Raw genomic sequence first — 21,781 nt, 5'->3', positions numbered from 1 at the left:
GGGAGAAGACCTGCAGCACTGTTGTAAATGAGAGATTTCACATTGCTTAAATTTCAGAAAACATTAATTCATGCAATTATTGTTGTTTCTAATAGAAGAAAAGCAGTCTGCTAAGAAGGTGCTATATTACCTCACACTGAAACATATCGTCCTTTGCTATTACCTTTTGGGTTGGGCCCAAAATACTCATTCAGTAATAATTTTCTATTTAAGTGGATTACTCTTGCCCCCTGGCTGGAATGGAAGTCAGATGACCATCAGCTGATGTTGCTAACAATCAACACTGTAGAAGGCCTATGAGTTCACTTTTTGTTTTAGTTATGTAGATATACTATGGCCAGGTTTTCACCATGCATGCTGCTTCTTTTTCTTTGACCAGTTTGTGCAGCTGTGATATCCTTTACAGAATAAATAAAACAATCAAAAGAATATGATGCACATTTTGAAAACAAAGTGGAAGAGTATTTGCAATCAGCTTTCCCTTTACCCAATAGCCAAAAAAATCCCCAGTTTCAAAATTATCAGTCTTTCCATTAGGCATTCACAATCCCCTACTCACCTTCTCCTGCCTCTCCCTTTCTGTTGCAGGCATCACAACTGTACCAGTCATGTTTTAAAACACCTATAATTGGTCCCATTAACCATCATCAGTGAGAGATTTAATTGCTTATATTGCAGTTGGTCAACATATTGGAATTGTGTTTAATTTAATCTATGTCAAACTCTTACAGAAAGTCCAGTTACCATACTTCACTTTTCTGTTTATTTTCCAGTGCAGTATGTGTTATAACGTGCTGCTGAGAATTCTCAGGTTATAAAGTACACAACCAAAGTCACTGCTTAAAAGCTTTCGGTGATTGCTTATGCCTCTCAGTCCTAATGCATCAGTGAAATCTTTGGAAGAAAATTACAGTGCATGGAAGATTTTAGAAAATCCACATTGTTTATTTTTTTATTCGCATATTAAATGTAGAAAATAATCTCACACATTATTATTTCTGTTGGAGCCAGAAATCTCTCACACTGTGCAGAAGAAGGGAAGGCAGTGTTGCAGGGATTAATAATGCATCTAATATGAATCTCTTGGTAAAATTAAAGATGAAAGAAACAACATAAAAATAGCATGAAAGCTGAGACATTAAAACACAAAAGCATGGGCATTCTGAATTCAGACTGCCATTTCACTTTTATTACAAATCTTTTGTTCCCAGGTGTGTAACAAAGAACAATGCAGATTCAGAGCATCTTTGAGCCAAATTAGTACATCCATTTATGAAAATAAAAATAGTTCAAGAGCTTTAATAAATGCCCAATCACATACCAGTAACTTACTTGTGCAGGAAAGTAGTAACATAATGTACTATTGAGGCTCCCTGACACTTCAAATTACAAATCCCTGTTTTCATAGCTGATAATTTTGCAAAATATTAATGAACTGGGATCAAATTTTCTATGACAGATGCCTGCCTGAGGCTGTTTCTTTGGTGGGCAATATTCAATCAAACAACTCAACCATTTGGGAGAATTGAATTAGGGGAAAATTAACATTAAAAAGTGTTAGCTACCTGATTTTATAAAGACAAACCATGCTTTGAAGACCAGATATCACAATTGCACTCAGGGTGATTTTTTTACCATCTTTTAAAAAATAAAAAGAAATTTGTCCCGTTCTAAACATTAATTCAGTTTCTTAACAGGAAACTATAACCCTGTTTCTGCATACTCTGGACAAAAGGTTTCTAGAATTTGTTTGACTGAACACTCTTCTCAGTGCTGTGCATAGAACTACACGTTTTGGGCCTCAGAGAGACTGAGGGCATTGTACATCACTCAACCATGTAGGAGTCATCCCAAATGAATGAATGAGCACACCTTATCCCTTGTGGTTCCTGCACATCACAGCTCTGTACAACATTTGCAGCAGTTTGCTCATGATTTAGAGGGAAAGGCTGGACTAAGATGATGTTAATCAGCACCAAAGAAGGCAAAGAATCAGAACCTCCTCTGTGGCAAAATCTTTCTCTACTGGCAAAAAGAAGCTCAAAGATATCACTGTAAAAAGTATCCGTTAAACATAGTCAACCAATATGAAATACTAACTTATATATTTATTTTTGAAGTACTGAGTATCATAAAGCTTACTGATAATAGTTGTCTCTCACAGAACAACACAACAGCAGAGTCATTTGTTGGGAATAATGACCACTATGGGTAAGGAGAAGCTACATGATTACTAACGTAAGAAGTAGTGCAGCATTCAATCTGCTTGATGAACCTAGGGTATCAATTTTCATAAAAGTAATAGAGAAAAATTAATTCAGCAAGCAAATGAGTGAATGGTGATGGACAGGGATAACAACCTGGTAATGAATAACAAGCAAAACTGAAATACTTTTGTTTTTTCTCATCCTTACCAGAAAAGCCTGCTCTGAACCCTCTGCTCCCAAGCAGAGGGATTATTCAGAAAAAGTAGATTATTCAATCTACAGAGCCTGAAAATAGCCCAAAGGCTGTGGAAGATTGGCCATCGCAATTATAAAGAAAAAACCACAGCAATAACCGATCATGCATTTAAAAAAGGTAAGAAGGACAGTCCTGGGAACCATCAGCTGGACACACCAAGTGCAATCCCTGGTTGGATGGAGGATGCATATCCTCCTTTTGTGAGTGTGCAAAAGACAAGAGGCAACCAAGACCAGCACAGATTTACAAAGGCAAATCCTACCTGGCCAACATGGTTGCCTTCTATGACAAAATGATGGCCTGGGAAGGTAAATGGTAACAGTTCCTGTAACTTTTACTCCACTAAGGCATTTGGCAATGCCTTCCCCACATTCTTGTGGCTGAGAAACTGTGGTGGGATAAACAGGCTTTTAACTGGGCTGAAAAGTGGCTGCAGCACTGTGTCCCAAGGCAATATTCAATGGCTTGAGGTGTAACAGTTGGTAATGAAACAAACACGCTAGGGCTGGAATGCTGTCCAGTATTTCGTCCTGAATGATGAAGCGGAATGTTTCCTCAGAAAATGTGATGAAAAACTGTTTGATACACCATGTGATACAGATTCAGTTCTAGAAACCTTGAGAAAAGTGAAGACTGGGTCAATAGAAGGTTTGTGAAGCTCAGGAGGGAGAAGGCTTAAATTCTGCACATGGGTGGAATGAAGCAGAGCTGGCTGAGTGGCACCTGACCAAAAGGACTCGGGGGCTACAGTAATTATCAAGCTGAATATGAGCAGAAGTGCACCACCAACATGAGTAAGACAAAGGGCATACTGGGCTACACTAGCAGAAGTGAGGGAAGTACTTAATGTGTCACTCTACACAGCATTGACAAGGCGGTACCTGGAGTTTTTGGCTCCACAGCTCAAAAGTAGTGTCCAGAAACTAGAAAGAATCCATCTGAAAGCAAACAAGCTGTTCAGGAGCCTAGAGTATATGGTCTACTATAAATGGAGAAACATGTAAGTGTTAGTCTGGAAACAAGGAGGCTAAGGCACAGCCTAAACACAGCGTACCTCCTGAAGAAGTGCCACTGAAAACATGATCTGACCAAATATTTTGAATGATAGACAATTTAATAAGAAACAGCTATAGCAAGTGGCAGCATGAGAAATTCAAATTGGACATTATGAAAACTTTTTCTCTGTACACACAGCACAGCATTGAAGCAATCTATAAAGTGATGAAATCATCATCCTTTCTAAGAAAAGGTTAGAAAAAGCCACATCTGACATCAATCCAGGCATTAGTCTCACTTTGAACAGGAGGAGTATTACATGGAGCACCACATATCCCTTCCAGCTGCCACTTCTGGGAGTCTAAAACAACAACAAAAAAAAAAAAAAAAAAAAAAAAAAAAAAAAAAAAAACCACCAGAAAAAACAAACAAACCAAAACAAAAAAAAAAAAAAAAAAAAAAAGAAAAAGAAAAAAAAAGAAAAAAAAACCACCTTCTGCTAAACCTTAGTCCCCCCAAATAGTGTAATTCAGGAAATCTGAATTGTCTAGGAAAAAAAACCACAGCTGAACAAAATTACTAATCATTTCCATAGTCTACTCTTATTATGTTCAAAATTCCTATTTCACTCCATTTCCACAAATGGATTTTTACCTGGAGAAAGATTCAATGACTTCTAACTACTTGACATCAGCTATGGCAAGTAAATTTTTCTTTTGTAGTGGACCATCTATTACTTAAATCTTATTTCATCTCCCTCTGCAAAGTTTAAGATCTCTTCAGGGTCTTTCAGTTTTTACAGAAGGACGTTTCTGTCAAGAAGAGACTTACTGATACAGAGTTCTGCTAAGATGAAAGAATTTCTGAATATAATCACCAGGGGAATAAGTTGTAGCAATTCACGAGATTCACAGTTTTCAAAATTTTAAGGTCAGAAACAAAAACATGGGGAATTACCTGATAATGCAAGTTTCAAGGTAAAAGGATTAGCAGGGTGACAATCTAAGTGTGAATTAACAGTGCCACTATGATGCAAAAAGGCACAGACCTTAATAATAAAAGTTAGAAACAGTCAGACAGCCTATAAACAATTCTTCTGTTCTACTCTGCTCTGTTCAAGCCTCAGCTGGGTTTCTTTTTCCAATTTTGAACACAACAGTTTGTGAAAGATTTAAAATTGAAGAGAGCTCAGTGGAATAGGACGACCAACTGGGATTCTAGAAAACATAACTGGAGAGAAAGAAAAACATGAATGAATTATGATTCTTTAACCTAGGAGAAAAAAAAAAAAAAAAAAAAAAACAACAAAAAATTGAAAAGCAGAAACTTTTTCAAATATATAAAAGGTTGCAAGTAGGAGAGAAGGAATAAATTATTTTCCACGACCTAAGAGATAGAACAAGAAATCATGTGTTTAGACTGCAACAACGTTCAAAATTAAGATTGGAATATTAGAAAGCAATAATTAAATGGTAAGAATAGTGAAGTGCTGAAATAGATTTTCTGGGAGATTATGGACTCTGGAATTCTAAAGACCTTTGAAAGACTGTTCGTGATTGACCAATAGTCACAGACATATTGCTCAGGAATGGTGCAGATTAGATAATGAAGTGGAATATATGGAAATCAATTAATTTATTAACCTGGTCAATAAAATACATTGAGCATTAGATTGCATTGCTCTCTATTTTTTTTTTATGAAGGGTTAAAAATTTTTGTTTAAAAAATATAGTGGTTTATCTCTCCTTTGGATATGATTTGGTTTCTTCAGCTGTCTTGTACTGATGAGATGTTATCCTGATACCACAAAAATTCCCACTATTTCATTTACAAAGAGGACTTAGGAGTTTGAATTATGTGCCAGAAACATTTCCATACTATAAGTACTTTTTCAAGCCTTTGCGCATAAGCAGAAGTAATAATCCAGAAAGTGAATATGAAAAAAAGACACAATTTCTGTTAATGAAAATTATTCAACAAAAAAATTTTGCTCAATTATATATTTGATAAAATAGATATTTTCTCATAAGCTATTTCTGAACAGAAGGGGAGAAAAAGACAAGAAAGAAATAATGTGCAAATAAATTATGCACTAAGAATCATGTGCCCAGTTAAAGCTGAGATGAACATATGTGATTTACACCATTTTCAGTTCAACTTATTACAGTTGGATCTTTTCAGACTCTTTCCTCTTTATTAGCTTCATTTATTTCTAATCCTCAACTAGACACATAATAAGGCTCAATCATAGTTGCTGTGGGTAGGTTATCAAAGCCCAGTTTCCCTGTACTGGTATCTATGGGGATGGGGTTGCAAGGAATTCTCTGCTTCTGGTTTGGAAAAGTATTCATGTGTCCAATACTGTGTATGACTCCAGTGGTAAATCCAGCTCGCATGCTGCTGTCAGGATGTTTTATTTAAAACAGCTACTTTTTTTTTTTCTTTTGGCAAATAATCTGTGTACAAAGAAATATATTACTCAGTCATACAAAACATTTTTCAAGTCCAAGTTAAATTCAGCAAAACTTTTCAGTTCAAAAATATTCAGCATTTTGCAGACTCTAAATATTTTGTTTTGACATTAGCATTTAGTCATTATAATTAATTAGGAAAAAAAACCCTCATTTTCTCATCTTTCAAAAGAAAATTTTACTTTCCACTTACTTATGCTTCATATATAATTATCTCCTTTTTCCAATAAAAAATGCATATTTAAAAAAAATCCCATTCTTCACGTGAAAAAACATTGACTTAACAGGAAATTACACTTTCATAGGTTAATATTTTTTTGGGTGGGGGAGAGGTTTAATGTCTGATAAAGTCTGGAAAACTTCAGAACTTATAAACTGTCTTGTCTTTTTTTTTTTTTTTTTTTTTTTTTTTTTTTTTAACTGAGCTAAAAGACTCACTGGCTATATCAGGGCTGTATAATTGTGAACTTCACCATATTTTGGACATGGGTTACCATCTCAGCCTCAGGTGATTATCTCCCCATGAAATGGCCACAGAACAACAATCTCTACAAGCTTATCCCAGGGATCAAAGTCTTCAAAGGCTTTTTATCATTAGCAATCCTCTCATACTCTGCAACCACACCACAGAGGCTGCATGGGCCATGCTTTCTCACACAGAATTTCATTTCTACTGTGGATTACTACCCCCCAAATCTGATGACATCCAACATAATATAATTCTTATAGCACTGTATATAAAATATCAATGATGGTCTAAGGATCAGGAAAGTGAAATGAAATGAGTGTGCAGTTATATTACTGAAGTTTGTTTGCATTTGACAGTACCTCCAATATCCCATGTTTGTTGGATTTCACTTATACCTCCCCTGGAGAGATGTCTCCCCTGGAGACAGCCTTTGTCCTGTATAATTGCTATCAGGCAACACAGAATACCTTCTGTGAGGTGAATATTCCCATTTACACAGGAGAAGGTAAGCAGAACAGAGATTAAGGGATAGAGCCAATAACGGATTTAAACGCCTCAATAAGGATTTGGAGAAAATGGAGATGTTTAGGCAGAAAGTGTAATCTGAAAAGCAAAGCAACAGCTGCCACCTAAACTTAGAGGCACTTAAACCCAGGAGAGACTGTAGATTTGAGTTTACAAGAGGTTAGTGCTTCTCATTAGAGACATTCCTGAAGTTTCCTGAATGTAAGCAGCACAGCACCTATCAACAGGGGCCTGCTGTGACCTCCTGCTAAATCCCCAGGGATCCTACTCTGTGCTGTTCTGCAACACCAACCATCCACCTCAGGCCAGAGCACAACATGAAATCATGAGGTTTTAAAACATGTCTGCCACAAATTGTGATGCATTTGACCACCCAATCCACAATCAGCAGTAAAATCTGAAACCATGACACCAGGAAAGTAGGATACAGTTACTCTTTCTGTTTTGCAGGAAAGATCGAAGCACCTATTTTTGGATGAACATTCTCATCTTAAGGCTATTTCCATTAAATAGTCTTTGAACTACAGGAACAGAAATAGGAATCCAGGTTTCTTTGCCCTCATGAGAGTACTCTAATCTCTAAATTAGAAGTTTTGCTCATGTTTCTTTGAATAATTTTCTCAACAAGGGCAGTTACAACATGGTAACTGGAGAACAGCTAGATAGCCTGTAGTGTGTCTTAACTAATATGTACACACTTAAACTGAATGACAGAGTTTTAAACCACTGTGGCTACATAAGGAAATAAACCCACAATTTTGACACCTAAGATGAGTAATATGCCCATGTGTCAAACAGAAAAGTGCTTCTAGTTCTTTAAATTATAGTTGATGGCATCAGCCTAAGTCTCAGTGATGTGACCAGGGTCACTAAAATACTTTTTACCACAGCTAAGTGTAAAACAAACTGCTACAAAACCAGTCTTGTCTCAAGTAATATATTTTTTTTCTTTTATTTCAGTCAGATGTTTTCTCTACTAAAATCAAATTTATTTCTATTTTTTTAAAAGGGGGAAGGAAGAAGTTAGAGGTACTACTGTCATTCCTTATGCAACATGTCCAGTTCATGTTCAAATCATGCTACATCTTCTAAACTTAGGGATAAACATAAATTTTTCATGGCTTTTTTCTTCCATTATTATTGAAGGAACAACACAGCTAAGTAAAATGAGCTGTAGTCTACACTCATTTATGCATTATACATAAAGTAGTTGGTTACAGTTTAGTATGCTACAATTCTAAAAAATCCTTCTGTAAACAATAATTTTGTATGCACACAATCAGCAAAAAAAAGAGTATGAAAATAACAGGGTTAACCTGTGAGCCAATTAGCTGAGACAGACTTTTAGGTGGAAGAATTATATACATGAATAGACACGACCCAATGGACCCAAAATTGTTTGGAGACTGGGAAAAGGTAGCTTGGAAATTACTAATGGAAAGAGTATTGAAATTACAAATCAGGGCTACTCAATTTTTGTTGAGCAGAAACTTATTTTTAATGGCATCACCATGCAATCTCAATGATTTTATTCAGTACCTATATACGTTAGTAAATTGAACGAATTCTAATTGTATGCATTTGTCATTCCTAAGCATCTACAGCTGCATTCTTTCTTTGAATGGAGACAGAAATCTCACTGCATTCAAAGAAAACTGTGTGCATGTATCTCTGACAACCTTTTCTTATTGTAGGCAGGATGATGCTGGTCTGGCCCTAAAATTGATATGCAACTTGAATGATTTAGGTCTCCAGGACTGGGCTCTGTATTTGAAAAAGAAAAATAGAAGGTCCCTTCAAAAGGTTTTCATATATAGCAAGGTATGATTCCCTTACCGAATCTAGTTCTGTAACTCAGTCAAAAGGGTTCAGCTAGCAGCATAAACCATGAGAGCGAAGCTCAAAATGTTTATGAATAGCAAGTGTCACACAGATTGAATTTCTGCTTTGCTATTCAGTCAAGGGGTATTTGTTAGTGCTTATAATATTTAGAAAGTCATTTTCGACTTCAGGTATTGAAAGACTCACAGATAAAATACATTTTATAAAATATTAACTAGCCTAATAGAAAGAAGTATTGGATGCTCATTTTATTTCAACATTTAATTTTCAAGGGAGTCCTTCAGGGCAGCAGAAATATCATACATATTATTAACAATGAGTGAAATTATAACAGAATGCAGTTACAGAACAATGACTTAATAAAGGATCCCAAAGCACATATGAAAATGGAAAAAATCAAGCAAATAACCCTGTTATAATAGAAGCAGACAGATATTAAGTTGTGTACAGCTTTACAATTAAAAAAAAAAAAAAGAAAAAAAAAAGAAAAAAAAGAAAGTATAGTGGACAGTCTCCCTAGTTTTAAAGGGGAAATGCAAGAAAATGTCACATCACACTTATGATAACATTTTGCCTTTTGTCTTTTAGTAGTTTGGAAAAGAGCTAATAATAAGATAATCATAATTAAGTAACCAGTGTGCACTTGGAAATATATTTATTCTCTCTTTCTTGTTAAGCCATTTAGGGACAAAGTTAACACATCATCAGTGGAGATTCATACACTTAAAATGTAATTTTGTGAAGAACCACTACTTTATTCCTTATGGTCTGATATTTCTGGAAAGGTTTCCAATCTTTAAAATGATTTAGGAAACCCTGTCTGCAATTGCAAAATGTTAATTGAAGAAAGACATCAAAATGTTGATCTGCCATGTGATAGTAGCCCACCTAACAAGATTGCATTAGAATACAATTACAAGCGGTCTTGAATTTTTTTTTTCTAGCAGCTTATTTTTTGAAGTTTCACTTCTTTCCAGAGATATTTTTCCTTCTACAAACATTACAATGTCATTTTTATTTTAGATTTATTTGTAGCAAGAACTAGAGGAGACTGTGGAAATTTTCCTAGTAGACTGCCATTATTATTCTCCTTTTACAGAACGAACAATGTAACCACCTTTATTAAAGCCACGTCAAAATCCTATATTCAGAAGGGAACAATATTCATGACTGTTTCAGAGCACCAGCTCCGGAGTGCCAACACCTTTAAAAAAGATGTTTTCTTCTGGCAGATATTCAACATCTTGTTATAGCAGTGCTGTGGATTCAAGCTCACCCTGTAACTACATAATCACAGAATAAGCTATGAAAGAAGCTGAGGAAGTAGGTAGTTGGGGTGAAAGTTTGCAATCAATTGGAATCCTCTTACTCATTATTAAACATAATATGAAACTGTGTCTTTATTGTTAAAAAAAAAAAAAAAAACAAAAAAACAACGAAACAAACCAAAAGAAAAAAACCAACAAACCAAAAACACCCAACCAACCAGCCAATAAACCCCAAGCCCAAATGGGCTAAATAAAAATGAAATAAAAATAAGAGAATAAAAATTCTCTTATACTGAATCTATCTGGAGCTATATATGATTAAACTAGCAAATTTAAGATCAAGCTTGCTTTACCACAATCTTTCAAACACACAGGCACTGCTTCTGTGGCTACAATCACTTGGTTAGGTTCAACACAAGGCTAGACTATATTTTATATTATTTCATAACACAGACAAAAAATAAAATTTATGGAAATAGTATGAATTTTAAGACTACATTCCCAAAAAAAAAAAAAAAAAAAAAAAAACAAAAAAAAAAAAAAAAAAAACAGAAAGCATTGCCTAAGTGTAATATTCTACTATGAACAAGTGAACTCTCCTTATTATACTGTGGTCTAATAAGGTCTCTCCTTATTAGACTGTGCTTAAGGGGTTTTGATGTTGTTGTTGGCTTTTTGTTTAGTTTCTTCTGCCTCTCTATGAAAATGGTGATATTGTGAAACACTCAAAATAACTTTGAGGAAGACATAATCCAGGAAACAGAAGGATCAAGAAATAAAATTCACTGTTAATTGATCTAACTTCATGGTCATCAACATCCAATTCTTCAAAAGTTCATAAAGGATATTGCTGTAATGAAGGGGAAGGTTTCTTTGCTTATAGTAGTAATTTAAGCTGCAACATCCTCCTCCCCTGAAAAAAAAGCCTATGAATTCAGTTCAGTTTCCATTTAGTGTACAGACACAGACATCTAAATGAAAATCTAGTCCGTCAGCTATTTTTCTTTCATACTCCAAAGAAAGAATATGATGCCACTGTCAGGGATCTGAGTGCAAGATCTACAAACTCTTCCATCACTTCCTCAGGGTTTGCTATTTTCTGTTCAAGATCAGGTCTGACAAGATGAACCTTGGATAAGATGTCCAGAAGAAAAGCAAAGTTAATGAGAAAGAGTTTTGAGCAGCTAGGATGGGGCTTCAGGCCCTGACTTGGGAGATGCATCAGAGCTCTGGTCCATGCTTGGACCAGGCTGCTGAGTTGGAATGGCCTTGCATGACTGCCATGACCTCCCTCAGCCTGCCTCAACTGGCCCCAGTCCAGCACTCCTGCTCTTCTCCTCTTGCCAGGGCACTGGGAAGCTACACCTGGGTGCAAATCCAGCTCTTCAAATCCCGCCCCTGCCCAGCACCATGATCTGCTGCTCTCTGAGAACTTAAAAGTGACAGCCCCATTTGGGATTCTGTCTACATAACAGCTTTCCAAAGATGAACACTTTTAAATTAAGGTATTTCTTTCCATTCCTCCTCAAAATCTTTCCTACTGCAATATCTTTTTGGTTGTATCACTTGATCAGAAATTAAGTCTGGAGTCCTTAAAAATATTATTTAATAGAAAGGAGCTGGGTAGAGTCCAAGCAGTTGACTACACAGGCCCAGCCCAAAGATCAGTGAAGTATTATTCATAAAATTAGTATTATTCATAAAATTATTAGGTAGCACGGCCTTTTGAAAAGCTTTGGCACAAGTCAGATACTATTTTTTCATATATTTTAGGGATTAAAACGGATTAGGAATAATTCCTAAGAGGTCTTTTGGATGCAGTTATTTGGTTTGGAAGTTTAGAACATTCAAACGGACAATTAATTATGTGGTTACACTGCACCCCAGGGCCAAAAAACACGTCCTGGACAATTTTACTTATAAGTGACCCTATGAATGCAAGAATCATGAAGTCACCAGAAGCCAGCAGAAGAGTAGAAAAGAGGCAAAAGAAAAACTGTGACCACAATTATCTTCTTGAGTTTTCACATTTTGTATTTCACCATCACTGCATAAAGACGGCAAAAGTTGTCCAAGGGTGAAGGGCCCAAATCTGGAAAGGACCACAGCATGTCATCTGGTCCAACCTCCCTGCTCAAGCAGGGTTATCCCAGAGCACTTAGCACAGGATTGTGTCCAGACAGTTCTTGAATATCTCCAGTGAGGGAGACTCCATAGCTTCTCTGGGAAATCTGTTCCAGTGTCTGCTCACCTGCACAGTACAGAATTTCTTCCTCATGTTCAGGTGGAGCTTCCTGTGCATCAGTTTCTGCCCTTGCCTCTTGTCCTATTGTCTGGCACCACCAAGCAGACGCTGGTCCATCCTCCTGACATCCTCCCTTCAGACACTGATAAGGTCTCCCTCAGTAATCCCCAGGCTGAACTGGCCCAGCTGCCTCAGCCTATCCAAAACCTCAGGACTCTCCCAGACTAGTTAGATGTAGAAACTGTATTTAGTTTCAACCAAGTGTAGAGTTCCTGAAATAGATAAGAGCTTCTGGGCCTCTGAGACCTGATGTTAACAGGATTGTAATGGACAGATTTCTACAATCTAAAGTTCATAACAGATAGGAAAGTTTCCACCCTTATCATCAATTTTTTCATCTCTGGTTGTTTTTTGAAACATGTGTTCCTAAATTTTTCTGCACAAATGTTCTCCACTCATTAAAATCAACAGTGGTTTCAGCTCTACTTTTAGCAACAGGGGTCCAAGGCTCCAAAGCTCAGCTCAAGGCAAGATGAAAAGAACATTTAAAAAATAAGGTTTAAAAAGTAAGCTACAGATTATCTATTTTGCCACATATTTCAAAGGTTTTCGCTGTATTAAATTAAATATAAATGCAACAGTTACAAAATGCCAAGTATGGAAAAAGGCACAAAAAGAAAAAATAGCAATGGAAAAATATAAATTCACTCTCTCAGAGTAGACCAGGACAGAGCCAGAGATGATGATGTTATCAGGTTTCTTTCTATGAATATTGTAAATTCCCATGTCCTGGTGCAAGGAGAGATTATGACCCCGGTTAATGAGGCTGAAGCTGGTCAATGGAAGTGTGAACAGAGTGGTGCTGCACTGCCAGTGCCACCATCTAAGAGCAGCCAAGCACTCAGAAGTTAAACATCTAAAGCAGATAATAAATTCATTAATCAAATTAGCTCAGACAAAAGAGGCATCTCCAGCAGTGTCCTCTAATCACAGTTATATTAAAGTTTGGGGTTTATTGGCTGATAGGAGGTTTTTTATGTGTTTTCTTTTTTTAAATCAACTTCTTGACACTATCATAAAACTGTGACTGAAGAGAAACTGAGGGAAAATTTCCTCCTGAGGGATAGTGGTAGAGCACAAAGCACTGATGAGATGGTGTACAGAGAAGAGGACAGAAATGAAACAAAGAAATGACTGCTGGAAGTGTGTTGAATAGAGGTCAGGAAGAGAGGTGAATTGTAAGGGATTGTAAGTGCTTCAACATGAGACAGAATACTCTCATTGAGCAGACTTGCAACACCACGGGGGATCACCAACAAAATGGTTAAAATTTGGCAGGAGATACTCCTCCTATTTCGAAGGGCAGAGACTTTCCTATACCCAGACTCCATCCTTCTGCACCTGCAGTTTGCTGAAGCAGTCTGTTCTCCACCGTTTTGCATGGAAAGGATGAAATAATGTTTTGTTTGTTTAGAACTAGCTAAAAATTACTCCACATAGCCTTGATGATTGGCAAACGTGGGAAGTGTGAACTGTGCGAGTGCAACCTAAAAAGATGCAGACTTTAAACGGGAAAAATGTAAAGTGTTTAGAAAACAGAAACTGTCGATCAAGGTCTACAGAAAATGGTTTTCAACTTGGACTAGCTTTAAAAATTAACCACATTAACAGTTATTAAAAAAAATCAAAATATTTAAACACTGTTTTACAGCCTTAGCTCTAAACCTATTAGAGTGTCCTCATAATTTAATTTAAAATGTTGGAGTTGGTGAAGGTCATGCTGTAAAAGAACATACAATTTCTGACAATCATCAGAAAACTATTTACACAATTCTAGAGATAAATAACATCCATCTGTTATGTTTAGTCCTCTGAAACTTTTAAAAGTATGTATTAGGAAACAATCTTTATTTTTATTTTTTTTCAAATTATCTTTCTGATTCTACAGACCATGAATGTTGCATCCTTAACTGCTGAAAATCAGTTTAATTCCTGTGAGTCTCAGGCCGTAACCCCTGAGTTTATGAGACATGGGAAGTCTGTAATCATCAATAGATTAGTATAACTGCCACAGTGAAAAAATAACTGATGTCAGTCTTTGAATTTCACTAACACATCTCTCTTTTTCTCCTCCATTTATGATGTGATGCCTTTTCATATATTAAAAAAATAATGAGAACAAAAAATATGCCATTCTAAAAAGAGAGCTATATCAATTTTTGAATGGAAAAAGAAAAGATCATTCAAAGTAAACAGATTTATCTAAGAAATTCTGCATTTGATGAATATGTACATAGGTATACAGCTTGAACCTCGAAAAAATGAAATTCACTATTTTTGAGGATGTATATTTCTCTGTAATGAGACTAAAGTGATGGCATTATTGTTCTCAGTTAACTAAACCTGAAGGCTGACTGGGAAAAGGACAGCAGCAAAGAGAGATATTATCCATAAACACTGAAAGCAAAAATACTTATGGCTAGATGACAAAACTATTTTCACTGCAAAGAAATGGGTAGATTTACTTCCAGCTAAAAATGGTACATTAATATGATTCACATCTGAACCAAAGAATGTCATTAGATTTTTTTTTTCATGAAGTGTCCTAAATATTTAAATTCTCACTTCTCAGAAGTTCACACTAAAAACACAGAAGGACCAGGTTACCATCCCATCATTGACACAGCCTCACGGGGGGAAGAGTAGTCAAATGAACAAATAATTTCTGAGTTCCATTTCCATAATGTGCAAAATTAGGTGCAAAATTGTCTATTGTTAGTAGCTACTACAGATGACCGATTTTTAGATTTTATTATTTACATTTTTGGATGAAGTGGACTGCTACTGCCAGACAGTCTCATTTTTTTTTACTTAAGACAAGCCATAGCATGTCTTCTAGTCACGTCTGAGAACAACCCACAACTGCTACTTTGTCCAGATGTGGAAAGACCGAGTCATCTTACCTACTGCCAAACATCAAGCATTCCAACTCCACATCTAGGCGACAGCAAGAGACAGGGACCTCCTTAAGGCACTTTATGCCGTCCTAAAATAGGAGGTGTAACGGGCAAGAAGTACAGCCCTCTGCAAAAGCCTCTCTCTCCTCAGCTAAAGGAAGCCCAGGATATCAGCTCAGACCGCACAGGTGCAACTCGAGGTTGCTGAAGTGAGGTGAGGGGCACCCACTGCCAGCCTCGAGGGACAGAGCAACTCTTAGCCACGTGCGCCCCTCCTAGGCGGGTTAGTTTGGTAGAAATTACTTTTTTTTTTCCCTTTCTTTTTGTATTTATTTTTATTTCTCTCTTTTTTACTCCTGTCCGATGCAGTGGTAGCTTGGCAGCGGCTTCACGCGGCGGGAACGATCTCCAGCCCCCCTTCCGCGGGACGCCCCGCCTGCCGCAGCCTTGGGTCTGGCCGGAGCAGCCCAGGGGTCGGGGCTCGGCGGGGGCAGCCCGAGGGTGTTTAGAAAACAGAAACTGTCGATCAAGGTCTACAGAAAATGGTTTTCAACTTGGACTAGCTTTAAAAATTAACCACATTAACAGTTATTAAAAAAAAAATCAAAATATTTAAACACTGTTTTACAGCCTTAGCTCTAAACCTATTAGAGTGTCCTCATAATTTAATTTAAAATGTTGGAGTTGGTGAAGGTCATGCTGTAAAAGAACATACAATTTCTGACAATCATCAGAAAACTATTTACACAATTCTAGAGATAAATAACATCCATCTGTTATGTTTAGTCCTCTGAAACTTTTAAAAGTATGTATTAGGAAACAATCTTTATTTTTATTTTTTTTTCAAATTATCTTTCTGATTCTACAGACCATGAATGTTGCATCCTTAACTGCTGAAAATCAGTTTAATTCCTGTGAGTCTCAGGCCGTAACCCCTGAGTTTATGAGACATGGGAAGTCTGTAATCATCAATAGATTAGTATAACTGCCACAGTGAAAAAATAACTGATGTCAGTCTTTGAATTTCACTAACACATCTCTCTTTTTCTCCTCCATTTATGATGTGATGCCTTTTCATATATTAAAAAAATAATGAGAACAAAAAATATGCCATTCTAAAAAGAGAGCTATATCAATTTTTGAATGGAAAAAGAAAAGATCATTCAAAGTAAACAGATTTATCTAAGAAATTCTGCATTTGATGAATATGTACATAGGTATACAGCTTGAACCTCGAAAAAATGAAATTCACTATTTTTGAGGATGTATATTTCTCTGTAATGAGACTAAAGTGATGGCATTATTGTTCTCAGTTAACTAAACCTGAAGGCTGACTGGGAAAAGGACAGCAGCAAAGAGAGATATTATCCATAAACACTGAAAGCAAAAATACTTATGGCTAGATGACAAAACTATTTTCACTGCAAAGAAATGGGTAGATTTACTTCCAGCTAAAAATGGTACATTAATATGATTCACATCTGAACCAAAGAATGTCATTAGATTTTTTTTTTCATGAAGTGTCCTAAATATTTAAATTCTCACTTCTCAGAAGTTCACACTAAAAACACAGAAGGACCAGGTTACCATCCCATCATTGACACAGCCTCACGGGGGGAAGAGTAGTCAAATGAACAAATAATTTCTGAGTTCCATTTCCATAATGTGCAAAATTAGGTGCAAAATTGTCTATTGTTAGTAGCTACTACAGATGACCGATTTTTAGATTTTATTATTTACATTTTTGGATGAAGTGGACTGCTACTGCCAGACAGTCTCATTTTTTTTTACTTAAGACAAGCCATAGCATGTCTTCTAGTCACGTCTGAGAACAACCCACAACTGCTACTTTGTCCAGATGTGGAAAGACCGAGTCATCTTACCTACTGCCAAACATCAAGCATTCCAACTCCACATCTAGGCGACAGCAAGAGACAGGGACCTCCTTAAGGCACTTTATGCCGTCCTAAAATAGGAGGTGTAACGGGCAAGAAGTACAGCCCTCTGCAAAAGCCTCTCTCTCCTCAGCTAAAGGAAGCCCAGGATATCAGCTCAGACCGCACAGGTGCAACTCGAGGTTGCTGAAGTGAGGTGAGGGGCACCCACTGCCAGCCTCGAGGGACAGAGCAACTCTTAGCCACGTGCGCCCCTCCTAGGCGGGTTAGTTTGGTAGAAATTACTTTTTTTTTTCCCTTTCTTTTTGTATTTATTTTTATTTCTCTCTTTTTTACTCCTGTCCGATGCAGTGGTAGCTTGGCAGCGGCTTCACGCGGCGGGAACGATCTCCAGCCCCCCTTCCGCGGGACGCCCCGCCTGCCGCAGCCTTGGGTCTGGCCGGAGCAGCCCAGGGGTCGGGGCTCGGCGGGGGCAGCCCGAGGGTCGGGGCTCGGCGGGGGCAGCCCGGGGTGCGGGCCCGGCGTGTCGGCAGCGGCAGAGCGGGGCCCGGGCGGGCAGAGCCGCGGCTCAGCCCCGCCGCCGCCGGGCGCGGCCAATGAGCGCGGCCGGGGCGGGCTCGGGAGCGGCGCCGCCGCTACTTATCCTCGCCGGAGGGGCCGGGCAGCCCAGAGCGGCGCGGGCGGAGCAGCCGGGTGGCGGCGGCGGCGAGCAGGAGAGGCGCTTCCTCTGCGGCGCCCATGGGGACAGGACGACTTTAAAGGAGTTTGGGGGGGTTCTGGCGCTGGGCGACTACGGGTACGGAAGAGGACGGGAGGGACCCCTCGGGCAGGGGGTGTCGGTCGCCTGCTCTTTGCCTTTGCCTTGCGGGGTCCCGGCCGGGCTGCCGGCACCGGGCGGGCAGGGCTGGCAGCTCCGGCGCCGTGCGCTCCTCCTGCCGCCTCCTTGCACGCAGTGCTGCCCGGCGCGGTTCGGCTGCGCACCGCTGGAGGGAGGGCTCGGGACCCTCCGGCCGGAGCCTCCCCGAGCCCCCGGAGCCCTCTCCTCTCGCAGAGCGGAGACTCCCGGTGCAACTCCGTCCCCCCGCTCGGAGGCGGCGGACGGCGGGGAGGCTCCTCTCCTGGCGCTCGGAGCCGGCGCTCCTGAGTCGGGGCTGTGCCCTGCCCCGCACCCCAGGGGTAGGGGGAAGGGTCCGCACTGGGAGTTTCTCCCTTGTACGAAGGAGAGGGAAGGAGTCGGGGAGGGATGGGGGCTTAGGGCGGAATCGCTGAAATCTTTTGTATGTGCCTTGATTTTTTTTTTCTTTTTTGTTTCGTTCTTTCTTTCCTTCCTTCCTTCTGCGTGCACTCTCCTTCCCATCTCTTGTTCTTCTCTGTGTCTGCCCACCCCACCCTCCTTTAGATCCGGCGATTTCTGCCCTCGCCTCGCCCTGTCATTGATGGGAAATCAACTGGATCGCATCACCCACCTGAATTACAGCGAGCTGCCGACCGGGGACCCCTCGGGGATCGAGAAGGACGAGCTGCGCGTCGGGGTGGCTTACTTCTTTTCGGATGAGGAGGAGGACCTGGACGAGCGAGGCCAGCCAGACAAGTACGGCGTGAAGGGCTCCGGCAGCCCTGGGCAGGAGACGCCCACCCACCACCTCCACCACCAGCTGGTGCTGAACGAGACTCAGTTCTCCGCTTTCCGCGGCCAGGAATGCATCTTCTCCAAGGTCAGCAGCGGCCCCCAGGCTGGGGACCTCAGCGTCTACTCGGTGTCAGCCCTGCCAGCCCTCTGCAAGCCGGGGGACCTGCTGGAGCTGCTCTACCTGGGGCCGTCGGAGCACCCGCCGCCGCACTGGGCCGTGTACGTGGGCGGCGGGCAGATCATCCACCTGCACCAGGGGCAGATCCGCCAGGACAGCTTGTACGAGGCGGCCGCGGGCAACGTGGGCCGGGTGGTGAATAGCTGGTACCGCTTCCGCCCGCTGGTGGCGGAGCTGGTGGTGCAGAACGCCTGCGGGCACCTGGGCTTAAAAAGCGACGAGATCTGCTGGACTAACTCCGAGAGCTTCGCCGCCTGGTGCCGCTTCGGGAAACGGGAGTTCAAAGCCGGGGGGGAGCTGCAGGCGGCTGCTGGCACCCAGCACCAGCAGCAGTACTATCTCAAAATCCACTTGGCAGAGAACAAGGTGCATACGGTGAGGTTCCACAGCCTGGAGGATCTAATACGCGAGAAGCGCAGGATCGATGCCAGTGGCAAACTGAGGGTGATCAAGGACCTGGATATAGTGGATGGGAAAGAATAGGGAGGAGCAGGAGTACGTGGCTATCTTCCTTCTGCCCTGCCCGGGGAGACCAGCCTGCTGTAGAGCCAAGAGGCTGCACCCTCCTTCCGTGGGACGCGACTGGAAGCAGGATCCATGGCAACATTCCAAAAAAAAAAAAACCAGCATTCTTTACACTCATAGCCAGTATTTTGTTTGGCTTTTAATAGCATTAATGCTGAAAGAGCGAGAGAAAGAAAAGAGGGGGGAGGTGCAGGAAGGCTGTTCTCAGAGTATGTGGACGAAGTCTCTCCTGTCAATCGATGTTGACCATTCTAGCAACATGCCAATAAAATTTCAAATTGAAATTTCTTTTTAAATTTTTATTTCATGGCTTTAATCCATGATAAGTTTTAAGCATCTGGGACTGTGGATGTGGCTAAATGACATTTTAGCTAATATTTGCCTTGTGGCCAACCAAAAGCATCAGTCATACTTTGCTAATTGGGAGAGAAAGGGGGTATTGGGGTGGAGGGTAAATGCCTGTTTGTTTGTTTTGTTTCTCCACACTGCTGCTTCAGTCTATAGCTGCAACCCAAATTTTGTCCCAAACAACTCTGGCAAGCTATTTACTAGGAAAAAATAATTTCACATTTCTGCTTGAAGTCTATCACATTTAAAATACTTGCTTTCTGTTTGCAGCTCTCTGCTAAATATCATCATAATGCATGAGCTCTTTCCACCTCTTCCCTCCTCCCATTGTCCCTGCCTTTTTTTTTTTTTTTAATAAAAAAAAGTTGGTGAGCAGCTTTTTTCCTAAAACTAAATTCATGGTTAAAAGGAAGTGGTGTATTTTGGAGAGCAGTATACTCAGAGATCCAGCCACTAGGATTTCATGCTTGAGCTGTGGATTTTGTACCACTGCTTCGATATCTCTTCATACACTGATCAATAGAATCCTGCAAGAAACAATTTTGAATTCTGCATGTTGCCTCTTTGGAACAGCAAGTTATTGCATATTTACAATTCCACTTAAAGAAATAGATGTAATGTGGCCAAGTTCATCTTGCATTTCTAATTCCCAGCAACTAAAAATTCTGTTCAGTGTAAGTTTAGAAAGCCACAGCAGCATTTAAAAGATGCCTTTTAATGTGATGTGAGCAATGCCTTGTCTGTATTTCAGATCCTGTTCACTCATTGCTTAATTCTAAGTTTTGAAGTGAAAGATCAGAGGATTAAATATATTTTTTAAAAATCTAAACAAGTATACTGGGGCATTTCTTTTTATTATTCTGAGCTGCATACAACTTGTAATTTTGTCTTTGCATGTTTCAGTGCTGGAAAGAAAATGCATTTGGTTTTGTTCTCTCTTCCCACATCAATGTCAGATGACAGAAGTAATAGCCCTCTTTTGTATGTATATGATACACTCCACCCCCTATCAATGTACTGTGTCCTAACTCTTTTTTTTTTTTTTTATTAAACAATGTCATAAGCAACCTTGTTGCAACAGTAATTTCATTTCTACAAAGCATTTGCCTACTATAGCTGAAGATGCGAGGGTGGAGTGTACTTCATTATAATAAAAGTCTTAGCATAAATATCTTTAAGAAAAAGCAAACAAAAACCTGTACCCCCAAAACTGTACCTCTTCATTGAAGGTCATCTAATTGGCTTTGTCCTTGCTAACACATGTGGCACAATTATGTGGTAATAGGAAGTGTTTCTTTTTTCACCTTCCCTAAAGTACCTTGCTTAGTACAACATAGGGTAAAAATGTGAATTGTAATTACTGTCAAATACTTTTGAAATAGCCTCAAACCACATCATGGTTTTTAATAATTGTGTAATATTTTAGCTTTGTGTAGGCAGTAGTGGCTGTCTGATGATAACTTCTCCCATAACATGAACAGAATCTTCTACCTAGCGTTTGTGTATCTTATTGTTGTACATTAGATTGCCTGAATCCTCTGTTAGAACTGATTTCCCTGTACCACTTGGTGGGAGCACTGTGGGATTGCAGAAAGGCATTGGCTTTACAACAAGGCACTTACAAAACATTAAAAAATGATAGGAGAAGGAAAGCTGGGCAAAAGCAATTAATTTGATTTTTTTTCCTTATAAAAAATATGCATTAGAGACCTGAGTTTGCAAGAGGCAAGGAGAGTTAAATGAAGAGGGAATAAGTACCAGAATGTTTGTGAAGAAAGAAGAATAACGTAGAGTTACAGTGTGATTTTTGATTTCTGGAATGCTTTTTCTTCAGATCGCTGTTAGATTAGTGGGATTAGACAGCAGTTCCTTGGAAGAACAGAATTTTATGTCCTCGCTAGTGAGAATTCAAAACATACTAAATTTAAACTTTTCCCTGTGCTTTCTTAATACTCTTTCACTCTAAACC

The 21,781-nt window shown here is 39.5% G+C and overlaps 1 protein-coding gene across 1 annotated transcript; it reads left to right on the top strand.

Annotated features, from left to right (window-relative positions):
• The first annotated feature begins 17,805 nt into the window (after positions 1-17,805).
• LRATD1 (LRAT domain containing 1) lies at positions 17,806-20,637 on the top strand. The gene is made up of 2 exons (XM_041489188.1): positions 17,806-17,927; positions 18,531-20,637. Exon 2 carries the CDS (start codon positions 18,568-18,570, stop codon positions 19,420-19,422), a length of 855 nt encoding a protein of 284 aa, XP_041345122.1. The 5' UTR covers positions 17,806-17,927; positions 18,531-18,567; the 3' UTR covers positions 19,423-20,637.
• Positions 20,638-21,781: the final 1,144 nt, after the last annotated feature.

The sequence above is a fragment of the Pyrgilauda ruficollis genome, unplaced genomic scaffold, assembly GCF_017590135.1.
Source record: "Pyrgilauda ruficollis isolate IOZ18807 unplaced genomic scaffold, ASM1759013v1 scaffold90, whole genome shotgun sequence".
Lineage (NCBI taxonomy): Eukaryota > Metazoa > Chordata > Aves > Passeriformes > Passeridae > Pyrgilauda > Pyrgilauda ruficollis.
This window is presented reverse-complemented; position numbering and strand designations above follow the sequence as displayed.